The sequence below is a fragment of the Cydia amplana genome, chromosome 9 (assembly GCF_948474715.1).
Source record: "Cydia amplana chromosome 9, ilCydAmpl1.1, whole genome shotgun sequence".
In the NCBI taxonomy this organism is placed as follows: Eukaryota; Metazoa; Arthropoda; class Insecta; order Lepidoptera; family Tortricidae; genus Cydia; species Cydia amplana.
Window position 1 is genome coordinate 9,207,004 of NC_086077.1, and position 26,925 is coordinate 9,233,928.

General features: G+C 37.4%; 1 protein-coding gene across 2 annotated transcripts in view; it reads right to left on the reverse strand.

Moving 5' to 3' along the window:
- The window catches only part of LOC134651058 (inactive rhomboid protein 2), a 195,150-nt gene that overhangs the window by 38,797 nt on the left and 129,428 nt on the right, over positions 1-26,925 (reverse strand). For both annotated transcript variants that reach the window (XM_063506043.1, XM_063506041.1), the window contains exon 2: positions 20,663-21,040. In XM_063506043.1, the coding sequence (XP_063362113.1) occupies positions 20,663-21,040 (378 nt within the window). The remainder of the gene's footprint in view (positions 1-20,662; positions 21,041-26,925) is intronic.

The following is a 26,925-nucleotide window of genomic DNA, read 5'->3' on the forward strand; positions in this document are numbered from 1 at the left end:
GTAGCTCGTTTTTGACATTATTTAGACATTTCATCATATACGCATACGAAAATGTATACCAGTAGATAAATTGTATTTCAAAAAATAGGGTAAATAAATTTATTTAAAATTTAATTTGTTGTTATTTACAGGTCGTAACGATCGAAAACAGCAGTAAACTATCCTAAAACAATACGATTACAATTGAATTTAAGTAACTTGTTCCTTCAAAACCCGCTTAAAATGAAAAAAGTTTATAAAGACTCGTTTTACTGATTGGGATTGATTTTCATTATGCTGGTATCAATTTTGCGTCATTAAAAAAAAGTATATGACTTCTGTACGTCAATGACATTTGATGTCAATTGTAGTCTTGTATTTACGTTAGAGAATATTATATATTCATTTAAATATTACTTACCTATTAATACGAAGCGTAATTCGTTTAATACCTGAAAGTCTTAGTGTCTACACCTACTTTGTTTCCGTTCGTTCCGTCTATATGTGTGCGATTGTTCTCAATAATCAAGAAACAAGCCATAATCTTCAAGAATAAAATAACAGCAAGACCAGCATTTAGTACTAACTAGTTTTTGCGGATTTGGAGACAAGAGATGAAGCTTACAGGCTAATACCGCTGCGGTCTGGTTATTGTTATGTGTATATATCGAGTATTATATAAATTTACTATAAAATAACAATGTTTTATTTCAATGACATTATGTGCGTAGGTATGTATTAAAAGGCGGCATCGTAAAACAGCGGTCTTGACATCACTACGAGAGCCGGGAATGGAGCAGCATTATGACGTCTGTCATCTAGAGATCGGTTTTTGCGCGTGATCGGCGTCGCGTATTACCTAAGTCCAAAACTCTGATTATTATTGTGATTCCCTAATAAATATTGTTTAAAATGGTGCTCTGGTGTTTTTACCCTTACAGCTTCAGAAGTGCGATAGTGGATTCCCGCCTACTACGATATAATTTGTCGAAATTGACATTACGAAATTTACCGCGCGTAGTCCTTCCTTGTTTCATTGTTCTGATCGTTAATCTGATTGTAATGAGTAAATGCACCAACACCACTCATCAGTTAGGGACTTAAATATACAAAGTCCAAGATTGGTGTCAAAATCATACCTACAAGAATAGCCTACAAAACTAACCTGTGCCGGCTATTGGCTGGCGTATCGTACCTTTGCCGTGTGTTTTGTGTGTTTTGTGTTTGATTTCAGATACCTATTTCAGTTTATGTACATCAATGATCATGACTGTCAAAAATAATACATATTGACAGTATAATAAGGCTGCTGGCATGTATGTATATTACAATATTCACAGCAGAAGATCACAAGACATAAGCTGACAGATACCATTAGGTACTCTTGAATTTTGATATTGGTGTGAATTAAATAAATCCTTGGGATTACAGAGCAACTCAGGTAAAAGTTAACTCAGGTAAGAAGTCTGTGTTGATCCAACACCTAACAATGCTCCGGGGCCATAGTGGTAAATGCTGCCTCACTTATATGTTGTGTTATTTTTGTAATCTATGTGCTTTCAGATACATAACATAATGTGATTAAGTATGTCTACATGACATATTAAAAAAAAAATGCTATGAACATTTTCTAAAGTTTGTGTCATGGTGAAATTTACATTCAAGTAAAAAGCATATTATAAAACAAGTTTGGTAATGTAAATTTAGCCTTGATTGATGCTATATGTATGGTGGTATTATGCTTTCATGATTAACAATGAGTGCTATTTAATACTTTATCCTTTCAGTCAAATTAAAATAGATTTCATGGTTTCAAAAACACTGGAATACTGGTTACAACGACAATGAGGAGAAATTACTTGTTGTCTCATATGTGTGTGTGTGTGGGTGATATTACACATGCTTATTGCAACTGAAATAATGCTTTGTTGGTATGTTTTTGGTCTGTGTAATTTCCAGAAATTTGACAGCAATGATTCTTCAATTGAACAACCATATCGTCGTTGAAGGTACTAGAGTGGCTATCGGGTCAGGCCTCTATAATGTGCCTGGATGGACATGGATAATATTTCAAAGTTAGTTGGTTATGGATGCCAGGTATATTATGTCCTAGTGCTCATAATTCATTATATGGAGAAAATATGTTGATAAGTGACTAATCTCCGATGTCATGGAAAATGAGGTATTTATTTAGAAATAAAATGCTTGTTCATGTTGTACATGTATACTAACGGTTAGTATGTGTTACATTGACTGTGGGTTGGTAAAGTGCGCTTTGTGAATAAGCGAAAGGTGACAGTTATTTGTAGCTGGTTAGTATCGTCTGTGACAAAAGTAGTCGCTCCATGTTTCCGGAGCCTCCTCGGACTGAATATTTTAAAAGCCAGTTCATTTCACATATAACCTCCTGCATCTTTGCAATTAACACTAAGCTGCAGACATACTGATAAATAAGGCAGTAAATCATTTGAGATGTTGAGAAAATTTCTGTCTGTACATATTATTGATTGGTTCTATGTATGAAAAATCTTATGAATGTTTATACAAATTAATTGCATACAGCTTATAGTATGTTGTGGTTGTTGTTTTGTTCATTGGGATGTTGGTTTAAGTTTGCATTGCAAATATTTATCACAAAATGTCATGTTATAAAATGAACCAAAGACATATATTTAAACAGACTTACCAAACTAATGAAAGTTATTGGCATGACAACAATGTCAAGTGTTTGAGTTATTGACAATGATAATCATTTGTGATCTAACAGTATCTTTCAGATGCATATAGATAACAAAACTTTATTACTGATGAAGTTTGATGAATTTCCAAGGTTAAAATCTTGTCAAAGAGATGGACATATTGAACAAGATATTTACTGAGCTGAGTATGACACTGGTAAAGCAGGTTGTTGCTATGGTAAGCGAGGTAAATACTTTCAGGAGTCAATATGGATATTGACGGTCTACATGATACATGTCTTTTACATACAAGTGCGACTGGACTCTAAACGTTCCAGTCCGATAAGTGTTTTATGGGTGAATATTAAACGAAGGTAAATAGCTTGGTTAAAGCTTTCCAAATAACTATTTTAACCCATTCACTGCTAATGAACATTGACCGAAGAATATCATGTCATGAGCTACTTTTTGAAGTTATTGACGGTTTTCGTCTGAACTTGTAGTGTGTTATGGTACCGTTTGCATTAATAAACAGTACACTTTTATTACTTCTGGGTTTCATAAATCAGAAGTTATAAATAATAATATGTTTCACAAATTTCGTGGGTTCACTAAGTATGTATTTCATTGTTTTGAAAAATGCATAAATTGTGGTTTATTATGTTATGAACTCATTTATCTTACAATGTGTGCTTGCATGGCATTTAACAAAATTATTTAGTTTTGTGCAGGTATAAGTTAACCTGGATGATGATGTGTTGAGGTATCTACACATAAAATGCACATGCACAGCTGGAGAAAATCAACCATGTGTGTCTTGGGATTGGAAGCTTTATGGTTTAAGCATATGTGCCATGATTTGACTGATTGGTCATTATCAATATACACTTCATGATGGTTGAAAAATACAATTTGTGAAACCTCGATAAGGCGAACCTGGGTAAGAGAGGAACCTCGATAACATGAACTTCTGTTCAGGCTCTACTGTAGTTCAATGTTGGTATAGTAAGAGTGTTGCCTTTATTTAGGGGCACGGAAGAGGCAAGCCAAGTTGCACATGATCATTTACAATTGGTTGCATAGTAGCAACTGCTTATTATTTTATATTTCCCATGTTAAGGGCAAATGCTGTTATTTCAGGTACCGTTTTCAGATTAAGAACTGACTACGAGTATATTCTCAGATTAGGAACTGAGATATAATTTTATGAGACACTCGGATTGAGAACTGAGTGATTATTTTATTTATATTACTTACTCTCGAGTTCGGAATCGAGTTGTGATTTTGTTTTATCCCAGATTTAGAAATGGGTTACTGTTGTCATACTTATGTGTTTTGTTAACAGGTTTGCCGACTAAAATAAACACATTGTGCTTGATTAATTTTATTAGACACTCGGATTGAGAACTGAGTGATTATTTTATTTATATTACTTACTCTCGAGTTTGGAATCGAGTTGTGATTTTGTTTATCCCAGATTTAGAACTGGGTTACTGTTGTCATACTTATGTGTTTTGTTAACGGGTTTGCCGACTAAAATAAACACATTGTGCTTGATTAATTTTATTAGACACTCGGATTGAGAACTGAGTGATTATTTTATTTATATTACTTACTCTCTTCAATGTCTGCTATAGAGCTTTAATTATTATGTGCTCTTTAAGAAGGGCTGTTACTTTAGTCTTGGCAAGGGATGCTATCCTTAATAGGCTACTTCCTGGCGCCGGTAATCGCAACAGAGGCTTTAAGGAGCGGCCTGTTGCTTGTCACTATCCTTGAGAGGGTGGTTGTTGCTGATATTTGCAGTGTAGGCCTTAAGAGGCGGACCATTGCATGTGATATAAGACTATCCTTCAGAGGATGGTTGTTACTGGTATTTGCAGTGTAGGCCTTAAGAAGCGGACCATTGCATGTGATATAAGACTATCCTTCAGAGGATGGTTGTTACAGGTATTTGCAGTGTAGGCCTTAAGAGGCGGACCATTGCATGTGATATAAGACTATCCTTAAGAGGATGGTTGTTTACTGGTATTTGCAGTGTAGGCTTTAAGAGGCGGACCATTGCATGTGATATAAGAATATCCCTAAGAGGATGGTTGTTTACTGGTATTTGCAGTGTCGGCTTTAAGAGGCGGACCATTGCATGTCACATAAGACTATCTTTAAGAGGATGGTTGTTACTGGTGTTTGCAGTGTAGGCCTTAAGAGGCGGACCATAGCATGTGATATAAGACTTTCCTTAAGAGGATGGTTGTTACTGGTATTTGCAGTGTAGGCCTTAAGAGGTGGACCATTGCATGTGATATAAGACTATCCTTAAGAGGATGGTTGTTACTGGTATTTGCTGCAATGCAGGCCTTAAAAGGCGGACCGTTGCATGTGAGCTTAGATTATCCTTAATAGGCTAATTTTGTTACTGGTATATCTGCAGTGCAGGCCTTAAGAGGCGGACCATTGCATGTGATACAAGACTATCTTTAACAGGCTAGTTTGTTCCTGGTATCTGCAGTGCAGGCTTTAAGAGGCGGACCATTGCATGCGATATGATATTATCCTTAAGAGGACCATTATTCTACTACCGATAAATGTTTTATCTATATCGTATCGTACTATTTGTTGTTGACCTTGAGAGGTTGGCTTGAGACCTTGTTTACAAAAGGATATTTTAATGACCTTAAGACTGATGATCTCAAGGTTACCTTGAAAGGGTTGCTTGCACTTATACCTTCTAGGGATCGCTGGCGAAGTACCGGATCCAGTAGAGTTGGAGGGAGTGCCTGTTCGAAATACCCAGTTGGAGCGAGTGCGTGCACTGGGCTCCGTGACAACCTTATCGTGAAGGGCTGACTTCTACGGTCGTTGCGCCTACAAGGGCAGTGGTGTCCTAGCCTAGGCAGCTCCGCACATGCATGAGACGTGTCCCATGTTAGCCTCTCACGAGTTGTACGCATTTTTGTGCGCGCATGCGAGGGAGTCTTACATCCTACAACGGAGAAGCCAATTGTGAGTTTGTTCCAAGTCTTTGCTTTTAAAACGACACAAATAGTCATTGTTACGTTAAGCGGTCAGTATGAACGCACCGCTCAATGGAAGGTTTGGGTTAGCTGCATGGGTATATGCATGCTAGAAATTTATCAAAATCTAATAAATCCTTCAAGGTTATATGACGTTATTCACAAGAAAATAATTTATGTTAGATGGTGTTACAAAAAAAGGGGGTGGTTTATCTACCTGCCGCTAGATGTCACGCTCATCGCAATATTTTATTATTTTGCATAATTAATTAATTGGTATTTATATCCTCTTGGTGTCATATGCACGTGAATTAAGCCTTTTGTGTATTTCAAGCAAGTGCTGAGCAGACTTGCATATCCTAACACCTCTCATACCACGGATTATTTGGTACCTAGCCTGGTCACGCTTTCTTACATTTGGTTCAGTCGGCTTAAGCCCTTACTCCAATTCGACTGAAATAGAACTAAATATCTTGGTGTAAGTTGACAATAACGAAATAGACCGTTTCAACGGAACTCGAGTCGAATTATTCAAACGGACCAAGGCTTGTATATCGGCTGAGCGTAAAAGGTGCTTGTTCAATTCGCAGAATATTGAACTGGTGGAGGCTACATCCACCTGGTGAAGACCCAGCTTGCTGCGACTGCGTTGGCTGTGGCAGACTTCAATGGCTGCACTGATGACAGTGACCTGCGGGGCGCTGGTCGGGTCAGGCGATGGCCGAGCTAAAAGGCGGCATCGTAAAACAGCGGTCTTGACATCACTACGAGAGCCGGGAATGGAGCAGCATTATGACGTCTGTCATCTAGAGATCGGTTTTTGCGCGTGATCGGCGTCGCGTATTACCTAAGTCCAAAACTCTGATTATTATTGTGATTCCCTAATAAATATTGTTTAAAATGGTGCTCTGGTGTTTTTACCCTTACAGTATGTTTCGGTGATTATAAGAATTTTGTCCACACAATAATTGTGCAAAGCAGAGACTGCATCATGCTTTCTTTACGGTATAAGCGGTATGGTACCGTTATTATTTATCAATACCGGTTCGTTTTGAAGGTAAAACTATACCGGTTGAAATACAAAGTACGGTACCGGTATAAAATTACAGCAGGGACAACCATTTTTATAGGTGTACAGTACAGTCAGCTGCAGAGAAAAGGTACGACCAGATAGATAATTGTATGCAGGGGTGGTACCTTTTCTCTGCAGCTAGCTGTACCTAAACCATCATTGACCGAGCGTTGGCGAAGGTCTCCGTTTCAACTTGGGCAAAAATGCTTTCGTATGTCCGAATTCTTCTCCTTTGCATATCACATTTCTCAACTGATTCTCGTGAAAATTCGGTAGTCCGATATAATTATTCGGTTTCTTTTTTTTGAACAATTTAAAATAGGCAGAAATTGTCATAAAGGACTTAAGCGCTAGTAGGGTCTGTGACACTTAAGACCACTGCGATTATTTGGTACTTACTGGCCCCTATTTCACCACGACCACGGTGACAGGTGCGACAGTTGTCGACATCACTGTTGCTGACGTCACAGGCCTCCATAGGCTACGGTAACCGCTTACCATCGGACGGGCGATGTGCTTGTTTGCCACCAACATTTTAATTAATAAATAAACTCCATTATATTGCCACTAAAAAATTCTTATTTTGCGAAGCTAATGACAATTGTCACAAGAAACACGGCAACTGTATCGAAATTGCGACACAGAACTCATTTCCTGTCAAGACTTACCGAAAATTCTTTGAAAAATCTTGTGACAATTGTCACAAGATTTTTTCGCGAGAGAAATGTCTGTTTTATCCGATATAATAAAGTTTTTTTTTAATAATAGGTACAATGACGGTGGCAAAGACGAATACGGCCCGCCCGATGGTAAGCGGTAACTGTATTATTAAATTGTACAACGGGACTTAATCGCGTATCTAAGTTTTAAGATTTACCTCCGACGTTTCGAGGACGGCGTTGTCCCCGTGGTCTCGGAGAAGACTGGCTTAAGTTGACATCAGCATCTTCTAACCGCGCGAGTTTTTCGAACTACCCGCACTTGGTCTTGTTTATCCGCTTGAACGTTTTGCGGTTCCGTTGTACAATTTAATAATGTGTAAAAATCGTGAAAGTTTAAATCAGTGTTAGCGGTAACTGTAGTCCATGGATGCCTATGGCGTCAATAACAGTGATGTTTTTGTCGTACCTGTCACCGTGGTGAAATAGGGGCCAGATTACGCCGCGCCGCGTGGAACGTGAGGTGCATTGGGGTAAATGCCATACCATTCACTCAAGGAAAATAATCTCCCTTATAAGATCACTCGTGTGTCTGCCATTTTTGGTATCATGTGACATATCAGATATAATACATAATTATAAGTAGGTGAGCAAAAATGTACCATAACCTAACTCAGAATTGTATTACATAAATACATAATATACAAAAAATAGTTCAACGCCAAAAGATTAATGGAAGACCTATGTCCTATAATAGGTGAGTTGGTCTTAAACAAAAAGTATGCAATAAAAATGTGTAACTGTAGAACCCATAGTGAATCCTACTCGTACATGATCGGTTTTTATATTATGTACCTATAAGATATTTTCTACTTTATACTTTATAAGTGTACCTACATAATATTTACTTATAAGCAGTTGTCACGTAAAATATTTGTAGATTTTTTTGGAAGTATGTGTCACATCATCATCATCTTCCTCGCGTTGTCCCGGCATTTTGACACGGCTCATGGGAGCCTGGGGTCCGCTTGGCAATTAATCCCATAAATTGGCGTGGGCACTAATTTTTATGAAAGCGACTGCCATCTGACCTTCCAACCCATAGGGGGTAAACTAGGCTCTTATTGGGATTAGTCCGGTTTTCTCACGATGTTTTCCTTCACCGAAAAGCGACTGGTAAATATCAAATGATATTTCGTACATAAGTTCCGAAAAACTCATTGGTACGAGCCGGAATTGCAATTCGCACGCTCTTACCGCTAGGCCTCCAGCGATTTTTTTGAAGTATGTATAGCACAAAAAAAATATTTAGAAATGTAACATTTAAGGTAGGTAATTAAAATACGGTATAAACATTATTGGAGAAGACTTGGAGGAAGTGTCATAGGGATCTACATTCGATGCGTGGAAAACAAGTTCTTTTGTCTAATTATAATCCATCGGCAATCACGCGAGCGCATAAAACGAAAATCATTTTTTTTTCACTCCCTAAAACTCCCTTAACCTAATAACAGTAAAACAATAAATAAAATATAGAGGGTTACCAACCAGCCAAAGAATTATAAGTAGATATATGCAATTATCCCAACGCACCTCACGTTCTACTCTGCACGGGGTTCATTGCCGCTCCTACCGCCGTAAGTAACTATCAACACCTACATTATCAAGGCTACGATCGAAGATAATCGCTTCAGCACTGAAATAATACCGGTGGAATACCGGTATAATATTTTTTATTTTAATTGTATTAATTTAATAGTGAAACAAAAGGCGAATATACCACATAAAAGTAAATCGGTAAAGATATTAGGGGCACATTAGCCAACACTGTTTCCATATATTTTCAAATTTTATTTTGTCCGCCTTAATTAAATTTTGCACCCTGCCGGAACTTTATTTATTTAAATTCTCATTTAATTGATTTTGAGCCTTATGAAAAGTCGTATAGAGTAGTAAATAAAATTTTACATCTGACTTAATGACATCTGGTTTTATTCGGTTTAACTTTAGAAAACGCGTATCTCGACAAAGCCATAATGTAGAAAATTGTCAACAACCAAATGAATTATTAGAATTTAAATACGTCACGTGTGACATGAACAGACAAGGAAAGCAAGATTAAATGTATTGTTTCTCTTTCTTCTTTCAATGGAACGCTTTTCCTAAAAGGAGGCCACTAAACTCAAAACGCTATCTTAAAAAAAACTTGATGGGTCAGTGACCTGTCCCAGTAAAGTGAGGTAGTGTGCGTGAAGTGCGCTTGTGTGTGAAATGGGGTAAATTGACAGAATCTGAAAATTTACCCACCTCTACCGTCACCTTAAGCCGAGCCGCGCAGGGCTCTTAGGGTAACATTCCATTTCTGACCGCAGCTGCACTACTGGTACTGAACGCGTCGCTGTTACTGTCAATTTCCATAGTAAAATGAACAGTAGTGCAGCTGCGGTTGGACATGGACTGTCACCTTTATGCTTAAAATCGGAATAGTACCTGCGCCCTGAACGCGAGGCATAGCGCGGCACGTGTAAGCTGTAAGGACTACGACTTTGTCAAGGTCTCCGAGTATTTGTGACTTTGATGGGTTGAAATGATTTATTTTTAATACAGTTATTAGCTATGAGGGAGTTTATAATAAATAAGTTAATTACTTATTCTTGCAAACGTACAACGGTGACGGTAGAGGCGATATATTTTATTTTTTGTTTTACTGTTATTAGGTTAAGGGAGTTTTAGGGAGTGAAAAAAAAATGATTTTCGTTTTATGCGCTCGCGTGATTGCCGATGGATTATAATTAGACAAAAGAACTTGTTTTCCACGCATCGAATGTAGATCCCTATGACACTTCCTCCAAGTCTTCTCCAATAATGTTTATACCGTATTTTAATTACCTACCTTAAATGTTACATTTCTAAATATTTTTTGTGCTATACATACTTCAAAAAAATCGCTGGAGGCCTAGCGGTAAGAGCGTGCGAATTGCAATTCCGGCTCGTACCAATGAGTTTTTCGGAACTTATGTACGAAATATCATTTGATATTTACCAGTCGCTTTTCGGTGAAGGAAAACATCGTGAGAAAACCGGACTAATCCCAATAAGAGCCTAGTTTACCCCCTATGGGTTGGAAGGTCAGATGGCAGTCGCTTTCATAAAAATTAGTGCCCACGCCAATTTATGGGATTAATTACCAAGCGGACCCCAGGCTCCCATGAGCCGTGTCAAAATGCCGGGACAACGCGAGGAAGATGATGATGATGTGACACATACTTCCAAAAAAATCTACAAATATTTTACGTGACAACTGCTTATAAGTAAATATTATGTAGGTACACTTATAAAGTATAAAGTAGAAAATATCTTATAGGTACATAATATAAAGACCGATCATGTACGAGTAGGATTCACTATGGGTTCCACAGTTACACATTTTTATTGCATATTTTTTGTTTAAGACCAACTCACCTATTATAGGACATAGGTCTTCCATTAATCTTTTGGCGTTGAACTATTTTTTGTATATGTATTTATGTAATACAATTCTGAGTTAGGTTATGGTACATTTTTGCTCACCTACTTATAATTATGTATTATATCTGATATGTCACATGATACCAAAAATCGCCGCAAAGTTAAAAGTTCATTTATTTACGTTACTCATCTTCGGATCACCGACTTACTACTTCCTTACTTGACATATGTGTACTAAATTTCAATTGAACTAGTCCAGTAGTTACGGTGAAAATTGGCTTTAACAAAATGGCAGACACACGAGTGATCTTATAAGGGAGATTATTTTCCTTGAGTGAATGGTATGCATTTACCCCAATGCACCTCACGTTCCACGCGGCGCGGCGTAATCTGGCCCCTATTTCACCACGGTGACAGGTACGACAAAAACATCACTGTTATTGACGCCATAGGCATCCATGGACTACAGTTACCGCTAACACTGATTTAAACTTTCACGATTTTTACACATTATTAAATTGTACAACGGAACCGCAAAACGTTCAAGCGGATAAACAAGACCAAGTGCGGGTAGTTCGAAAAACTCGCGCGGTTAGAAGATGCTGATGTCAACTTAAGCCACTATCCGGTGGCGAATGCACTAGTCCCAAAACGCACTATTAGTCAATACACTCTAATTTCGAAAGCCCCTCTTCTCATAAGAAACTAGGCCCAAAATACCATATTTCCAAAAAGGCTCATTCTCGATTTACACGAGAACCATTGAGAACTAGTCCCAAAATACACCTTTCCCAAAATACCCCAAATTGTGTTCTCCTGTGCGTGGCGTAATACTTTATTCTCATAATGCGTAGGTCTCAAAACATGCACTCTAGTTCCAAAATACCCTATTTTTTTGGAATGTCTCTTTGTGACTGCTTTCAGCCGTAATCATTACCCGTTTGATGCCTAAAATTTTTTTTTCAAAAATAGGATTTATTTAATTATTATTTTGAGCTATACAGGGTGTAATCGTTAAGTGTTGCTCGGCGATAGTTCCGTAAATATAGCAGATATCAGAAAATTTCAAATTGATATCGAAAGTGCATATAGTGAAAGTGAAGGGCAATATACACACGAGTGTTTTAATGCCTGTGTTGATAAAGCAGTGTATGGAACTATCATAATTAGGTGGGCGAGAAACTACCCTCATTTATGGCATTAAATAATTAAATAATGCCATAAATGAGGGTAGTTTCTCGCCCACCTAATTATGATAGTTCCATACACTGCTTTATCAACACAGGCATTAAAACACTCGTGTGTATATTGCCCTTCACTTTCACTATATGCACTTTCGATATCAATTTGAAATTTTCTGATATCTGCTATATTTACGGAACTATCGCCGAGCAACACTTAACGATTACACCCTGTATAGCTCAAAATAATAATTAAATACGTAAATCCTATTTTTGAAAAAAATATTTTAGGCATCAAACGGGTAATGATTACGGCTGAAAGCAGTCACAAAGAGACATTCCAAAAAAATAGGGTATTTTGGAACTAGAGTGTTTTGAGACCTACGCATTATGAGAATAAAGTATTACGCCACGCACAGGTGAACACAATTTGGGGTATTTTGGGAAAGGTGTATTTTGGGACTAGTTCTCAATGGTTCTCGTGTAAATCGAGAATGAGCCTTTTTGGAAATATGGTATTTTGGGCCTAGTTTCTTATGAGAAGAGGGGCTTTCGAAATTAGAGTGTATTGACTAATAGTGCGTTTTGGGACTAGTGCATTCGCCACCGGATAGTTAAGCCAGTCTTCTCCGAGACCACGGGGACAACGCCGTCCTCGAAACGTCGGAGGTAAATCTTAAAACTTAGATACGCGATTAAGTCCCGTTGTACAATTTAATAATACAGTTACCGCTTACCATCGGGCGGGCCGTATTCGTGTTTGCCACCGTCATTGTACCTATTATTAAAAAAAAACTTTATTATATCGGATAAAACAGACATTTCTCTCGCGAAAAAATCTTGTGACAATTGTCACAAGATTTTTCAAAGAATTTTCGGTAAGTCTTGACAGGAAATGAGTTCTGTGTCGCAATTTCGATACAGTTGCCGTGTTTCTTGTGACAATTGTCATTAGCTTCGCAAAATAAGAATTTTTTAGTGGCAATATAATGGAGTTTATTTATTTATTAAAATGTTGGTGGCAAACAAGCACATCGCCCGTCCGATGGTAAGCGGTTACCGTAGCCTATGGAGGCCTGTGACGTCAGCAACAGTGATGTCGACAACTGTCGCACCTGTCACCGTGGTCGTGGTGAAATAGGGGCCAGTAAGTACCTAATAATCGCAGTGGTCTTAAGTGTCACAGACCCTACTGGCGCGTAAGTCCTTTATGACAATTTCTGCCTATTTTAAATTGTTCAAAAAAAAAAGAAACCGAATAATTATATCGGACTACCGAATTTTCACGAGAATCAGTTGAGAAATGTGATATGCAAAGGAGAAGAATTCGGACATACGAAAGCATTTTTGCCCAAGTTGAAACGGAGACCTTCGCCAACGCTCGGTCAATGATGGTTTAGGTACAGCTAGCTGCAGAGAAAAGGTACCACCCCTGCATACAATTATCTATCTGGTCGTACCTTTTCTCTGCAGCTGACTGTACACCTATAAAAATGGTTGTCCCTGCTGTAATTTTATACCGGTACCGTACTTTGTATTTCAACCGGTATAGTTTTACCTTCAAAACGAACCGGTATTGATAAATAATAACGGTACCATACCTTATACCGTAAAGAAAGCATGATGCAGTCTCTGCTTTGCACAATTATTGTGTGGACAAAATTCTTATAATCACCGAAACATACATACCTACGCACATAATGACATTGAAATAAAACATTGTTATTTTATAGTAAATTTATATAATACTCGATATATACACATAACAATAACCAGACCGCAGCGGTATTAGCCTGTAAGCTTCATCTCTTGTCTCCAAATCCGCAAAAACTAGTTAGTACTAAATGCTGGTCTTGCTGTTATTTTATTCTTGAAGATTATGGCTTGTTTCTTGATTATTGAGAACAGCACGTAATCGCACACATATAGACGGAACGAACGGCAACAAAGTAGGTGTAGACACTAAGACTTTCAGGTATTAAACGAATTACGCTTCGTATTAATAGGTAAGTAATATTTAAATGAATATATAATATTCTCTAACGTAAATACAAGATTACAATTGACATCAAATGTCATTGACGTACAGAAGTCATATACTTTTTCATATGACGCAAAATTGATACCAGCATAATGAAAATCAATCCCAATCAGTAAAACGAGTCTTTAAACTTTTTTCATTTTAAGCGGGTTTTGAAGGAACAAGTTACTTAAATTCAATTGTAATCGTATTGTTTTAGGATAGTTTACTGCTGTTTTCGATCGTTACGACCTGTAAATAACAACAAATCAAATTTTAAATAAATTTATTTACCCTATTTTTTGAAATACAATTTATCTACTGGTATACATTTTCGTATGCGTATATGATGAAATGTCTAAATAATGTCAAAAACGAGCTACGACGACGTACACGTCTGCTTCGATCCAAGGCCAGCGGCCATCTGACTCGAAGAAGAATTTTGAGTGATGTCGTCAATGTATGGAAATTGTACGAAAGTTTACATTTGGGATTGAATTTCTGTGTTGTATTTGTGAGTAAAAATATAAGTAGATAATAATTTGCTAGTTTAGTTATCTAGCTTTCAAAATCACACAACAACTCAATTACTGTTAAAGGCAAAACTGTAATGCGTGTTGCTCAAACGGAACTCCATATTTTGATTTTTGGATACTTTTAGTGTCGATTTGTAGAGAATTACAGCAAATAAAAAATATTATGCCGTGAAGAGCCGGTACACGGCTTCTTCGTGAACAAATTTACGTATAATTTAATGCAGTTATTAAACATTTCTTGAACAAATTGATTGCACAAAGTGAGCTCTAAATCGAAAACGTCATATACCGTCCCCTTAAAAGTTCAATATAAAAAATACTATACCGAGGCTAAAAACTTCAGTATCACTGACGTAGCGTTCGATTTCCTCTGCCCAGTATTTTATGACATTCGTGATTAATAAAAAATCTTAGAACAGCAAAATCTCTATTGCGCGAAGTAAACTTTGGTATGACCTTGGTGAAAGCTCCATGTTTATATCATAAAATTATTTTAAAATGCCATAAATAAGCAAGCAACTATATGTGGGTGGGTACGTAGGTACGTTTCATATACATTAAAAGATAAAATATAGGTCGATCTACCAAATCTATTAATTCTACCAGAAACTTTTGTACCGTATATCGTAGCCTAGTAAGCTTTGCTTAGTTAGGGGCTAGGTCGATTTGTGTAAGATCGTCCCCAAATACTTAATAAATATCTTGATCTACCTAACTCGTAATCAAGTAACAACTCAGTGACTGCTATTTATATGTATAATCAATATCAACCTCTACCTACTATAACTAGAATATGTTGTGCATAGATTATCGGTATGACAAATGGCTTAAGTACATCCATTAATTACAATTATCCTTCGTCAACTAAAGTGGGCAAGATCAATTTCAGACAGCTTAAGCCTGTAATAATAATATACTGAGTGCTTCTCAGCTGCCTATTTGGATAGTAGGTAAATTCTAGCATGATACGAGTATTAATGCGCGAATCTTACAAATTATCGAGTCGGAGCGCCACTTACTGTAGTCAGAAGAATTTTATCTACACAGACTATATCATAAATCCTCTATGATGCGTTCTAAAACCGTAAATTACGGTCAGCCTAAAGATAAACTGTTCTGTTAGAACAAATTTCTTATTTGACAAAATGTCTTTCCAAATGTATCTCAGGACCATGGGGTCCGGGACCTTTGGGAGGCATGCGAAGCCAATAGCACAGAGGCCCTTTAAGTCAAATTATTGATGTTATGTAAAAGTAAATGTTATGATTACGTAATAACATCAAATGCGACTTTATAATGCCATTCAAATTTCGAACATCTTTAAAAAAACAAAGGAATTTGCCTTAACCTCAATCAGTTGAGATGACGTTTTATTTGAAATGAAATGTTAATTGATCAGTTTGATCACCCTGTTGTGATTCCTCCACGGCAATTATGTATAACAAACGGTTTCTGAACACATTATAAACAGTTTATAATATGTGTGTATATAAAGCAGTGTAACTGTACATAATTAAGCATTATGTAGCAATCATATAAACTACTAATTCTCTTCTACACAGACGACTACACAGTTGTGAAGTCAAGGTTGCCAGAGCTTAACGACTGGTGCGGAGTGTTAGGGTCGGCAACACGCATGTAACATCTCTGGAATTGCAGGCGTCCACAGGCTACGGAGACAGGTTGCTTCATCAGGCGGGCCGTATCGTCGGTGCGAATAAAAAAATCGCTATGTGTTTTTTTACGATTTTTTTATATTGGCATATTCTAATCTGGGGGCACGGTAGTGCCCCCGCCAAGACGAGCAAAGCGAAACGCAAGGGCACTACCTACCTTTTCTCGAAGCGCTTCGTCGTTTTTTTGAACCCTCTTAACTTGGGTTTGGATTATACCAGATAAACAAAACTCTCGGGATATGATGTCAATAGTGGACTTATTAAGCATATAAAATTTCAATTGCATAGCTCTTATACTTTGGATTTTATTAAAGTCTAAAAAACCCCGATTTCGTCACTGACTCATTCACTCACTGTTGATCATCAAAACCTCTAGGGTACTTCCTGAAGTCCTAGGAAGCTGAAATTTGGTATGTGAGATAGTATTAGTCCACAAACAATAAAACAATTCAAAAATTTGAAATTATTAGCCCCTAAGGGGGTAAAAAGAGGGGTAGAATTTTGTATGGGAAATCGATAACCGCGGAACCGATTTCGTTGAAATTTGGTATGTAGATAGTTATTGTTATGGGGAAGGATATAAAATAGTTTCAACCCCAAAATCACCCCGTAAGGGTGAAAAAGGGTGGAAAAAGGCGTTAGGGGAAAAAGGGGGTTGAAGTTTGTATGGGGAATCAGTAAAAAGCAGATTGTATATAAAAGATGCCGCCCAAGCACGTATTTCAGGATTTTTAATAGTAAATCACCCGCAACCCTCATACTCATACTCATATATTTTATTGCATTTCAATCAGAAGATTGTCATAGGCAACTTACAAAAAGATGTGAAATCCCACCAAAAACATTTTCATGTAAAATGTTGCCAAGACGAAACCATAAGGCTCGCACTGACAAAAAGTTATCAGATATCTTGTAGAGCCAAGCTTCTAACTCTACAGGCCCTACTTTCACAGACTCTACACCTTAGTCAAAATATGTGGCTTGACCGCTTCGTCACATGGGCGTAAGGTGAAATATGTATTCACTATTCATTGTTCTTGTAATAATGAAACGGATTCCTTTTTCAATTTCCCGTCGACCTATATCAATATTTTTTTATATATCTATATTAGTTTTGAAAATAACTAACAAAATTTGTACAAAAAAATAGCTATGTGATTTTTTTTTGCACATAACGAAATTAAATGCCTTGTTTTCCGTCGAGGGTGTGTTTGCACGACGTATCCGAAATGTATGGGAAGATCCGCGGATCCGGATCCAGATCCGGATAATTTCATACATTCCGGATCCGGATTGCAAACCCTATAGTAATGGGAAAATATTTTGATAACAAAATACATCTATTAAGCCGGACGGACGGTTAAATCTGTGTCTCGAATAGTGTCAATTGACTGTCGACTTGACAGCGATTTCGTGTTGCCAGGGAGATGAGTCCGAATCCCTTCGACACCAGGTCGGTCGATAACTAAGTCTTACCAAAATAATTATTATTATTCTCGACAAACGGGTATAAATGTATGGATTGTCGAGTTCTCCTTTCCTTTTCTTAATAAATATTATTCCGTGCTTGTCCGGCAGCATTTACCACGTTTTGGTTTAATTCCGGTAGTTAGAATTTCACGTTCAATTTGGTTAATTGTCTTGGGATGGTAATACTGGCAACCTCGGAAGGAAGAGGGGCCGGCCATTTTGGACTCGGATTTTTTTTAGCAGATCAAGCCGAATTATCGGCTTTAAATTAAATATTTGAGACGACGTTCTCATCTTTGCTGCCCTCGGTTGGTGATTGTGCATTGAGGTTACGGGAAACGTCCCGTAAGGGCGAACCAGGTGCGTCCTGGGCCCTCCGGAGTTGACATTCGCTCACCCAGAAACCCCGGCTAGAAGATTTTCCTCCGATAGGAGGTGTCTACTGGGGGCTCGGCCTTTGGTAGGCCCGATACCGTGCAAGACGACCAGGGCAGCTGGCCCTGCCAGAGTCGGAGCTATTGGAACTTCCGGCCAGCCGGTCGAGAGAGCCGTCGACTGTCGCTACTGAGCAGCTAAGCCTTCCACTATTTTCCTAAACTGCGATTTTGGACTACTTACCTTTTAGTTTTGCCTTATGAATAGCGCAATCGACCAAGTGTCACCAACAAAAAATTTAGAACCTGGTTAAATAGAGACCCAGTATTAATAGATTAACTTTCTATTGATAAGTTGTAGCGATTAAGTGTAAACCGATTAACTTTAACTAGCCCGACAATTAAATTGTTCTTGTTCACGAACGGGTTGTTTGTTTTGACTCCTTCATTAAACCTTAGTTCCAAAATTTAGTATTACAGGTGATGGCGATAATGTTGCCCATGGCGATTTATTGACCCTAAAATCCGCTATGTATCATTTCTCGTGCTACGTTACTTTGGCAACAAATCGCTATGTGTAAACTTTACACATGACGATTTTAAGTGAACCAAATTTAAGTCGCTATGTAGCAAAATTCTGGTTAAAATAATTTATATTGTAAAAATTTACGAAAAAAACTGTTTATTTTCTGCATAAGTATCATGTAAAAACCATTAATCTACCAGAAAAATACAGGTGCAACAAATATATTACAAACAGGAAAATAAACAGTTTTTTTGTCTCCTGTAAAGTAGCTAACAAATACATGGCAATTTTTTTATTCGCACCGACGGTATGCTTGTTTGCCACCGACGTAGTATTAAAAAAATTCATAACATGTAAACGGCAGCTTTGCTAGTTACTAGAGCCGACTAGATTCGACCAGTCTACATTTTCGTGAACATTTTTCTAGTTTCAATTTTTTTCGTGGACATGCCTCAATACGGGTCTGGGAGGTCACATTTATATTTCTACAGCAAAGAAAAACTTTTGCGTAAGCGATAGGAATAATACAGAGAGCTTTGGTGTAGATAGAGATAGTACATCGGGATTAAGGGCTTAGGATTCCATTTCCGACTGCAACATTAAGTGCTCTACTGCTTCCAAACTGTTACACTTCGTTCAATAATTCTAATATGTGACGGTCGAAGAAAATACGGATCCTGATAGGAATACACTGACAAATGTTACTTTATAATTGGAGTTGCGAATGTACATAAAATAGTAATTATTTTTAAATAAGATCCACGTATACACTTACAGATATAAGTATTTGCTGGAATATAATAAAAAATAATTAAGTAGGTTTTCTGAGTTCTGGCCACAATAGATAAGACTCTTGAGACCTAATCAATCTCTTTCTTAATTGGATTCAATATAATGTGATTATCGTCATTCGCAAAAAAATCGGTGTAGTATACTCGCCGCTGTGTACAAACTAAACAACGTGTTGTATGTATGTAAGTAACAAGTATGAACATTATTTAAACTTTTGTGAATTTTACTCATGACATTAGTATACATATATTAATATACACAGGCATAAATTTTAGCTTGCTACCTCACTGAACTTTACCGATTCTGTCGGATAAAGACTGTTATTAATTCCCTAATAGTGGAATTACTAACAGACTACCTAGTACTAAATTAGAACTCACGATCAACCAAAAATTGTATTCATTACAACAAATTTTTTAAATCTCATTGTGTTTTTAGCCATTAAATTTAATGACTCCTGTATTATGTTGCTAGCGGGCGGGTTAAGTAATAACTTTTTTCTACTCGTCGACTGCAATGCTTGAATTAAGACTTCGTATACCAAAGTGAAATCGCATACTTTTTTCTCTATGGGACCCCAACTCAACTATAATATTCATTTCGATACAGTTTAGTCAACTATAATGAAATTGACCAATCGAAAGTGCGGGGCAAGTACCAGGGCCTCATGACTACTCATGAGTTACGAGAAGGTGTCGTTGACCAACCGGCCGGGGGGCGCAGGGCGCGGGGGTCGGGTTGCGTACGAGTATGAAGGTATCGCGGCAGCTCGCGCATCTTAGCTGTATACTTTTGGTTTTTTTTACCTAAGTACATATATGATTCTTCTACTAGATTTAAGTATTTTTTTTGTTAACTCGTAGAAAAAGTATTGTATACAATAGTGATATAATCAAGCTTTTCAATCTCGTACCTAACTTAGGCAACTCAGCAAGCTTCGTTGCCTAAACACGGTACTCGACTGAAAAGCTCTCCATTATATCACGATTGTATAAAATACTATTACTTTTCAGCGATTGCGTACTCGATAAATTAGGACGGCTGTACCCACATAAGCTGAAGACTTCGATTCGATTCCGATATCGGGCACTGGAGGACTTGGTCACATTTTCTTTAGTACCTATATATGACATCTATTTTTAATTATAAACATTACTAACAGTAAATATGTAGACATATGCACACAAAATAAGGGTTCACAGTCAATATAAACATACCTAATATCATCATCATCAGGATGATGATCCGGAGGCAGGTCGAGCCGGAGGTCGCCGAGCGCCCGCGCCGCGTGCCTCCTCCGCCTCTCGTACCACAGCCGCCGTTGTTCCCTCTCATTGTCCCTCTGTACGCCGAAGAACGTCTGCGTCTCTCTCTTAAGGTAATCCCGCACCGCAACGGTGTGCACTCTGCGCAATCTGACGCCGTCTTCCTGGGCGGGCTGGGGAACGGGGTCGGGGGGCGGCGCGAGCGGCGCGGGCGGCGCGGACACCACCCGCGGGGGGGACGCGGGCGCGGGGTGGGGAGCCGACGCGACCGGCGCCGGCGATGCGCTTTGGCATGCCAGCTGGGGTGCCAGCAAGCCTGCGCTTGAGCGCCTGAAACAAATTAATTATCCTTTACAACATATTCAGTTATTCTTTAGTCTCCAACCGGAATCAGGTTTTTATGCCGAAATCTACTGAAACTGAAACTTCAACGGACACTGCTGAAAATTAAAATCTTGTACATTTCGGCGCGGCCGAAAGATTCGGCAGGTTTTTGGCCGAAACCGAACCTACGGTATAAACATTTTTTTTTTGCCGAGACCGAAATGTACACTATTTTATGTTTGAAACTTTTGTCGGACACTATTTTTTATATTATTCAAGACGTGTTACTACTACCTATTTAATAATAGTAATAAGTACCGTTACTTTTTCTAACTTTTTGAAATAATATATTAAATGGTCGAAATAATTGTCGTTTATTGATAAGCAGCCTAATTATTTATTAAGTACTAAAACGCTTATATCGAATATTATATATAATAAGATTATACCTAAGCTTAATACTTTGGCTCCATATACTCGAAAGTTTCCTCTAACACTACCCCTCTAACCTTATACATAAAATAAAAAAATGTTATTAAAATGTTACCTACTCCAAACTATCTTACACGGGCTGCCGAATTTACCCCGATTCCGAGAACTACCTTCATAAGACGTAATCTCGTAATGAGGTACTTACGTCGTCGTACAAATAATTTGTAAAACAACATTCGTGCGTTTTAGTGCCCCAAATTAGCATAAGTTGCGTGCGTATCAGACAGAGAGCGGAAATGTGCTTATAAATGTAAACCGGTTTTACATACGTCACAATATATAGAAGTAGATTGTAAATGCCGATATTTATAATTGAAATATATGAACCAATTAAGCTCAGGGACGGATATTTAGCACATTTATACGATTTTAGATATGTACCTTACGTAAAATATAAAATTAAAAAGTTTTTTTTTGTTTATTATTAAAGACATGGATATTTTCCTTGAAAGGGGACCCGTTACGAACCTGAGATCAAAATAAGTAATAGTTAATGAATTTAAGTTAGAGTGTACACATCATAATTTGCATCATGCCATCACCACCACTACTGACTATTATCATTGCCAACAAGATGATAGGATGCCTACTACCATAGAGATGCAGATAGAAACGGCAACCCTGTTGCGAACGCAACCTAATAAAAAATAAAATTTAAAAATTTAAAATTTAAACTGTTTATTTCAGTAAAGGCATTGTATAATACTAAACTTAACTACTCATCTTAACTTAAAAAGATTTTTGAGTTAAGGAGTCTTAAATTATTTACAAATTCATTTTTAATTGTTAGGTACATAATAGACAAGACCGTAATTAAGTGATTTCGGTGCACTGCCCTCTCATTTTAACTAGGTATTTTTTAATAATATTTCTAGCTTATATATATGTATTTGTATAAAATCTCAAATTCCTAATGCAGTAGCTAAACGCGGCCGTCGGGCTCGGCTAGTATTCGGAAGCTTTTTCTTAAGCACCAATAGGGGCGCTCCACATACTTTGTATCGCGGCCAATTAGAGGCACCTAAATTTAAACCACCTTTTGTACTGATCAAATATTGCAAATCACTCTCTCATCAGCCTCCATACAATAACCACACCACTTCTCATTTAACCGTTTAGTCAAGAACCCCTTGTAACCAGTACTTTGGAAGATTACATCAGTTTACTTTAAATCGAAGCTTTTTATTTGAGTCGTTATGAATAAACTGATGAAATCCAAGTCGCTAGTGAATCGAGACATAATTACCGTCCATCCGAGCCGAGGCACGAAATCCGCCGTTCCGGAATGAACGTCATCGTCAAATCGAACGGATTCATTCGGTATTTCCGATTGCAATTCCACGGCCAATGAGCGAATGTCAATTGAAATCATTCACAGCCGCTTCAGACATTAGAATTTTGATTTTGATAGTGAATGTTTGATAGAAGGTTGGGGGACCTAGAATAGATTTGCCTTTAAATACTTAGTACTCCTTATTTTTCGAATTTTCGAGAGACCTCCTCTATGCGTTTTCATGCTAAAAAAAAAACAATTTTTCAACCGGTCTAGAGTAGAGTAAAAGATGTTTATTTTTCGCCATGGCGTATACACACCCATACGGTGTGCTAATAAAGTGTGTTTAAGTAATATATATATATGACGTGTTTATTTTTATTTTTAATCGGTTTGATAACGTGGCAAGACTTATTTCTTTGGAGCTCCAAAGCTGCAAAGCCGCGACAAGCACAAGTACAATTAGAAAATACCTATGTGTTCTCTTACTTTTCTTCTTTCACCATTTTTATTACATCTCTGTTTAGCCCTATGGTTGATTAGTGGAGAATGCCTTTAGGCATGAAGTCCGCCATTTGTATTTTTTATTTAATTTTGTGCAATAACGTTCAATAAATAAATGTACCTATATTTTAAACAGTAGGGAAATCAAATTCTCCATAAGCGGTAGCTACTCCTAAAGTCAGTTACATTACAAGATCAATGACTGTAACCAGAGCCCGTCACTGACAGTGTCCAAACTGACATATACGCTATCGAGAACGTAATTTACTTTCTATACATCTCGTTCGCACTAATATGCGAGTACGAGCGAGATGTATAGAAAGTAAATTACGTTCTCGATGGCGTTTATGTCAGTGCCAAACGGCTACCGTACAGCGTCTTAAACATTTGAAATGTACATTTAATTTCGCCGTCGCCATTGACAATGTGACACACAACGTAATGGCGCCGGTATTGTATAATGCACGGCACAGGTGCTCATGGCAATAATTTGCGCGCGACGGCACGCCCAGGCTCAGGGCGCTCGAGATATGCAGAGGTAAGCAATGCCTTTGATAAATATTCCTTATTATTGCGTCACGTGGCGCTCCAACTGGCGGATCCACAGACTACCTGTTACAGACAGAGTCTTCTTATCCTGTAACGTTTACTAAGACTTGTCACTACAAATCATAAGTGCTCTTACCACTCGGTAGTATATCTTATATTACTTTATACTACACAACCTATGTATATCGTAAAGTGCGCCATCTTATATGCTACATCTAGTATGTACGTGATCTGTGGCTGGATCACAGGTGTGTATACACGTGAGTACATATTATATGTAGATTTTCATACATCACGTAGGTACATAAATGCACTCACACATAATATACACGGCCCCGAGCACGCATATCCATCTCGCTCACGCTTACGCTCAGTGAGAGTACGAGAAAAACACGAACCTACTGGGCCTTAACAGTTACTTAAAACTCGTGATTTTAAATTAAATTTATTTTAGGTATATAAATTTAATTTAATCTTTACTAAACTAGCACACATTTGACTTAAAATATTCATTTGCATAGTCGCACAAAGTGAAACAACAGGAATAGGTACCTATACGATTTAAGAGAATGCAATACGTATACCTACATTAAAACAAAATGTTTCAGTTTCGGTGCGAAACGTTATATTTTAAACTACATATTTAAAATGCAAAGGATGCCTTAGTTTGATACGTAATAAATACAGAAATACAGATAATATATGTGAGTGACTGTACAAACTTACGACGAGTGTTTTGCAAAGACGTTGAGGTATTAAACTCTTTATACATTATTTTTATCCATGTTTGCCGAGTCCAATCCTTCAAGTGTCTGACATTAATAATGTAGCGACGTGTTTCACATACATTGTTTCAGTTTTAATGCTCTAACAAATAATACACATACAACCTACATTTGAGTCGTACCTACTATTAAAGTCCATTTGTAAACAAATAAATAGTACAACAGAGATATTGGTTAAGTGAACGTGTTATGGACATGGGTATCTTGTGTCCAAATGAAACGTGCCAGATCTGAGTAGGTATAGAACCGAAACACGTTTAAGATATCGGCTCATGATAAATACTCATATATAGATAGGTATCCAATGTCAAAATGGATCTGATTGAATATGAATAGGACGAGGGAAAATGTTGAAGAGAAACAATTTTCCAGCAAATTATCGGCATAATGCGCCCATAATCAGGACATATTCACGAAAATTGTCACTAGCCGGAATTTATTTTACAGCTTAAGTAGAACCGTAAAACACGTTTAAGACTACTATTGGAAATGGGACGAGTGAATAACGACTTGAGCGTTTAAAAGAGCATTAGCCTAACAAGAGACATTCTCAACTCTCGTGAAGTTTGCTCTAATCTCAGTTATATTTGCTAGCTCTCCGCCTCCGATTTATAAGAGCCAACTCTTAAGAATTCTAAGCACTGTTCAAAATTAGGTTATCTTCCATCTAAAGCCTTTGTGATAAAAATCTCACAGTTCACTTTTCCGTGGTTTATTTGTTAATGAGGCTGAATTTCAATAATCATGATTAAAAAACCAAGGGAATAAAATACATTTTACAAGAAATTTAATGACACTCAATCGACTGAAAAAAGGAGTATTAGGAATCACATTTATGATTATTTCTTTAAAGTAAATAGGAAAAAACTATTTCAAAAACATTTTATTTGTATGTAGTTTTATTTAACCTAAAACTTCTTACTTACTTACTTAAAATCAACAAATTGATTCACTGCCCAAATACGTTAAAATTGCTCATTGTTTGTTTTTTCAAGCAGCGGCACAGAATATTGGCTTATGGCTTTCCCCAAAATTGGGGCCGAACGGAATTACTTTTAGCTACCTGTACGGCTACCATCAGTTTGTCACTGACATAAACGCCATCGACAACGTACTAATTTACTTTCTATACATCTCGCTCGTACTCGCATATTAGTGTATCGAGATGTATAGAAAGTAAATTACGTTCTCGACGGCTTTTATGTCAGTGCCAAACTGATGGTACCCGTACTGTAGCAAAGCGACAATATCGCGGAGTGAGACACGCCTGGCAGCGGGAAAGAAATATACGGGTCAGAATGTCACATACCCAGAAATAACCTTTTAAGGGCTGTTATACTTTTATTACCGAGTTTTAACTCCGTAGAGTACCGTAAAAGTATAAAACTGTGTCTATGTAAGAGCATTACAATCATAAAGTAGCAACTCGCCGCTATACTTACTCAACCTCGTATCTGCAACACTCATTTGATGACAAAAACACCCGTATTCCGAATGAAAGAAAAGCGACATTTCCATCAAATGTTTGTTGCAGATATGAGGTTGAGTAAGTATAGCGACGAAATGACGCAGTCGGATCTGCGTCACCCGAGAGCAACAACTTTAAAGTCTAAAGTCCATTAGCAGCAAAGTCATAAATGAGCGAGGGCTTGTGAAGAAAGTTTAAAAAGCGAGTTAAATATTATTATTTTGAAAAATAAATAAAAACGTCGTTTTTTGCATCAAATAAAAGCTACATAAATGCTCAGCAGTGGGCGATAAAGGGCTAATATAATGATGATAATATTGATAATGATGAATGATCAGTAGGTTTTTGGACGATAAATACATGCTTGAACAGTGAGCATGTAGTTGTAGATGTACATGTACAGTTAGCTGCAGAGAAAAGTAACCCCCTGCATAGAAATTTGTATGCAAAGGTGCTAAGCGAATAGTATGTATGACACATGATGTAGCTCAGGTGACCTAGCGTTTTTTTTAAACATAGTATGTTAAAACTACAGGCGCCTAAACAAGTTTGCAACAAACACACTAAGTATAAGATAAGGAAATAAATAATTCAAGTCCTCATAATATTTCTTTATTTTATTTTTCGTACAAGTTTTTGAGCCTTTTATTTTAAAATCCGAGCAGTGAAAGGTAATGGGGTTGACGTGTCTACATAAACTTAAGCTATAACATCAAGCATTTCACTTTGAAGTTAGCTGAAATTCTAAAATATTTTAGCTCTTAAGACGTCTGTGTAAATGCCGTTGAATTCTTGCCTTTTATTTTATAAATGCAGTCGT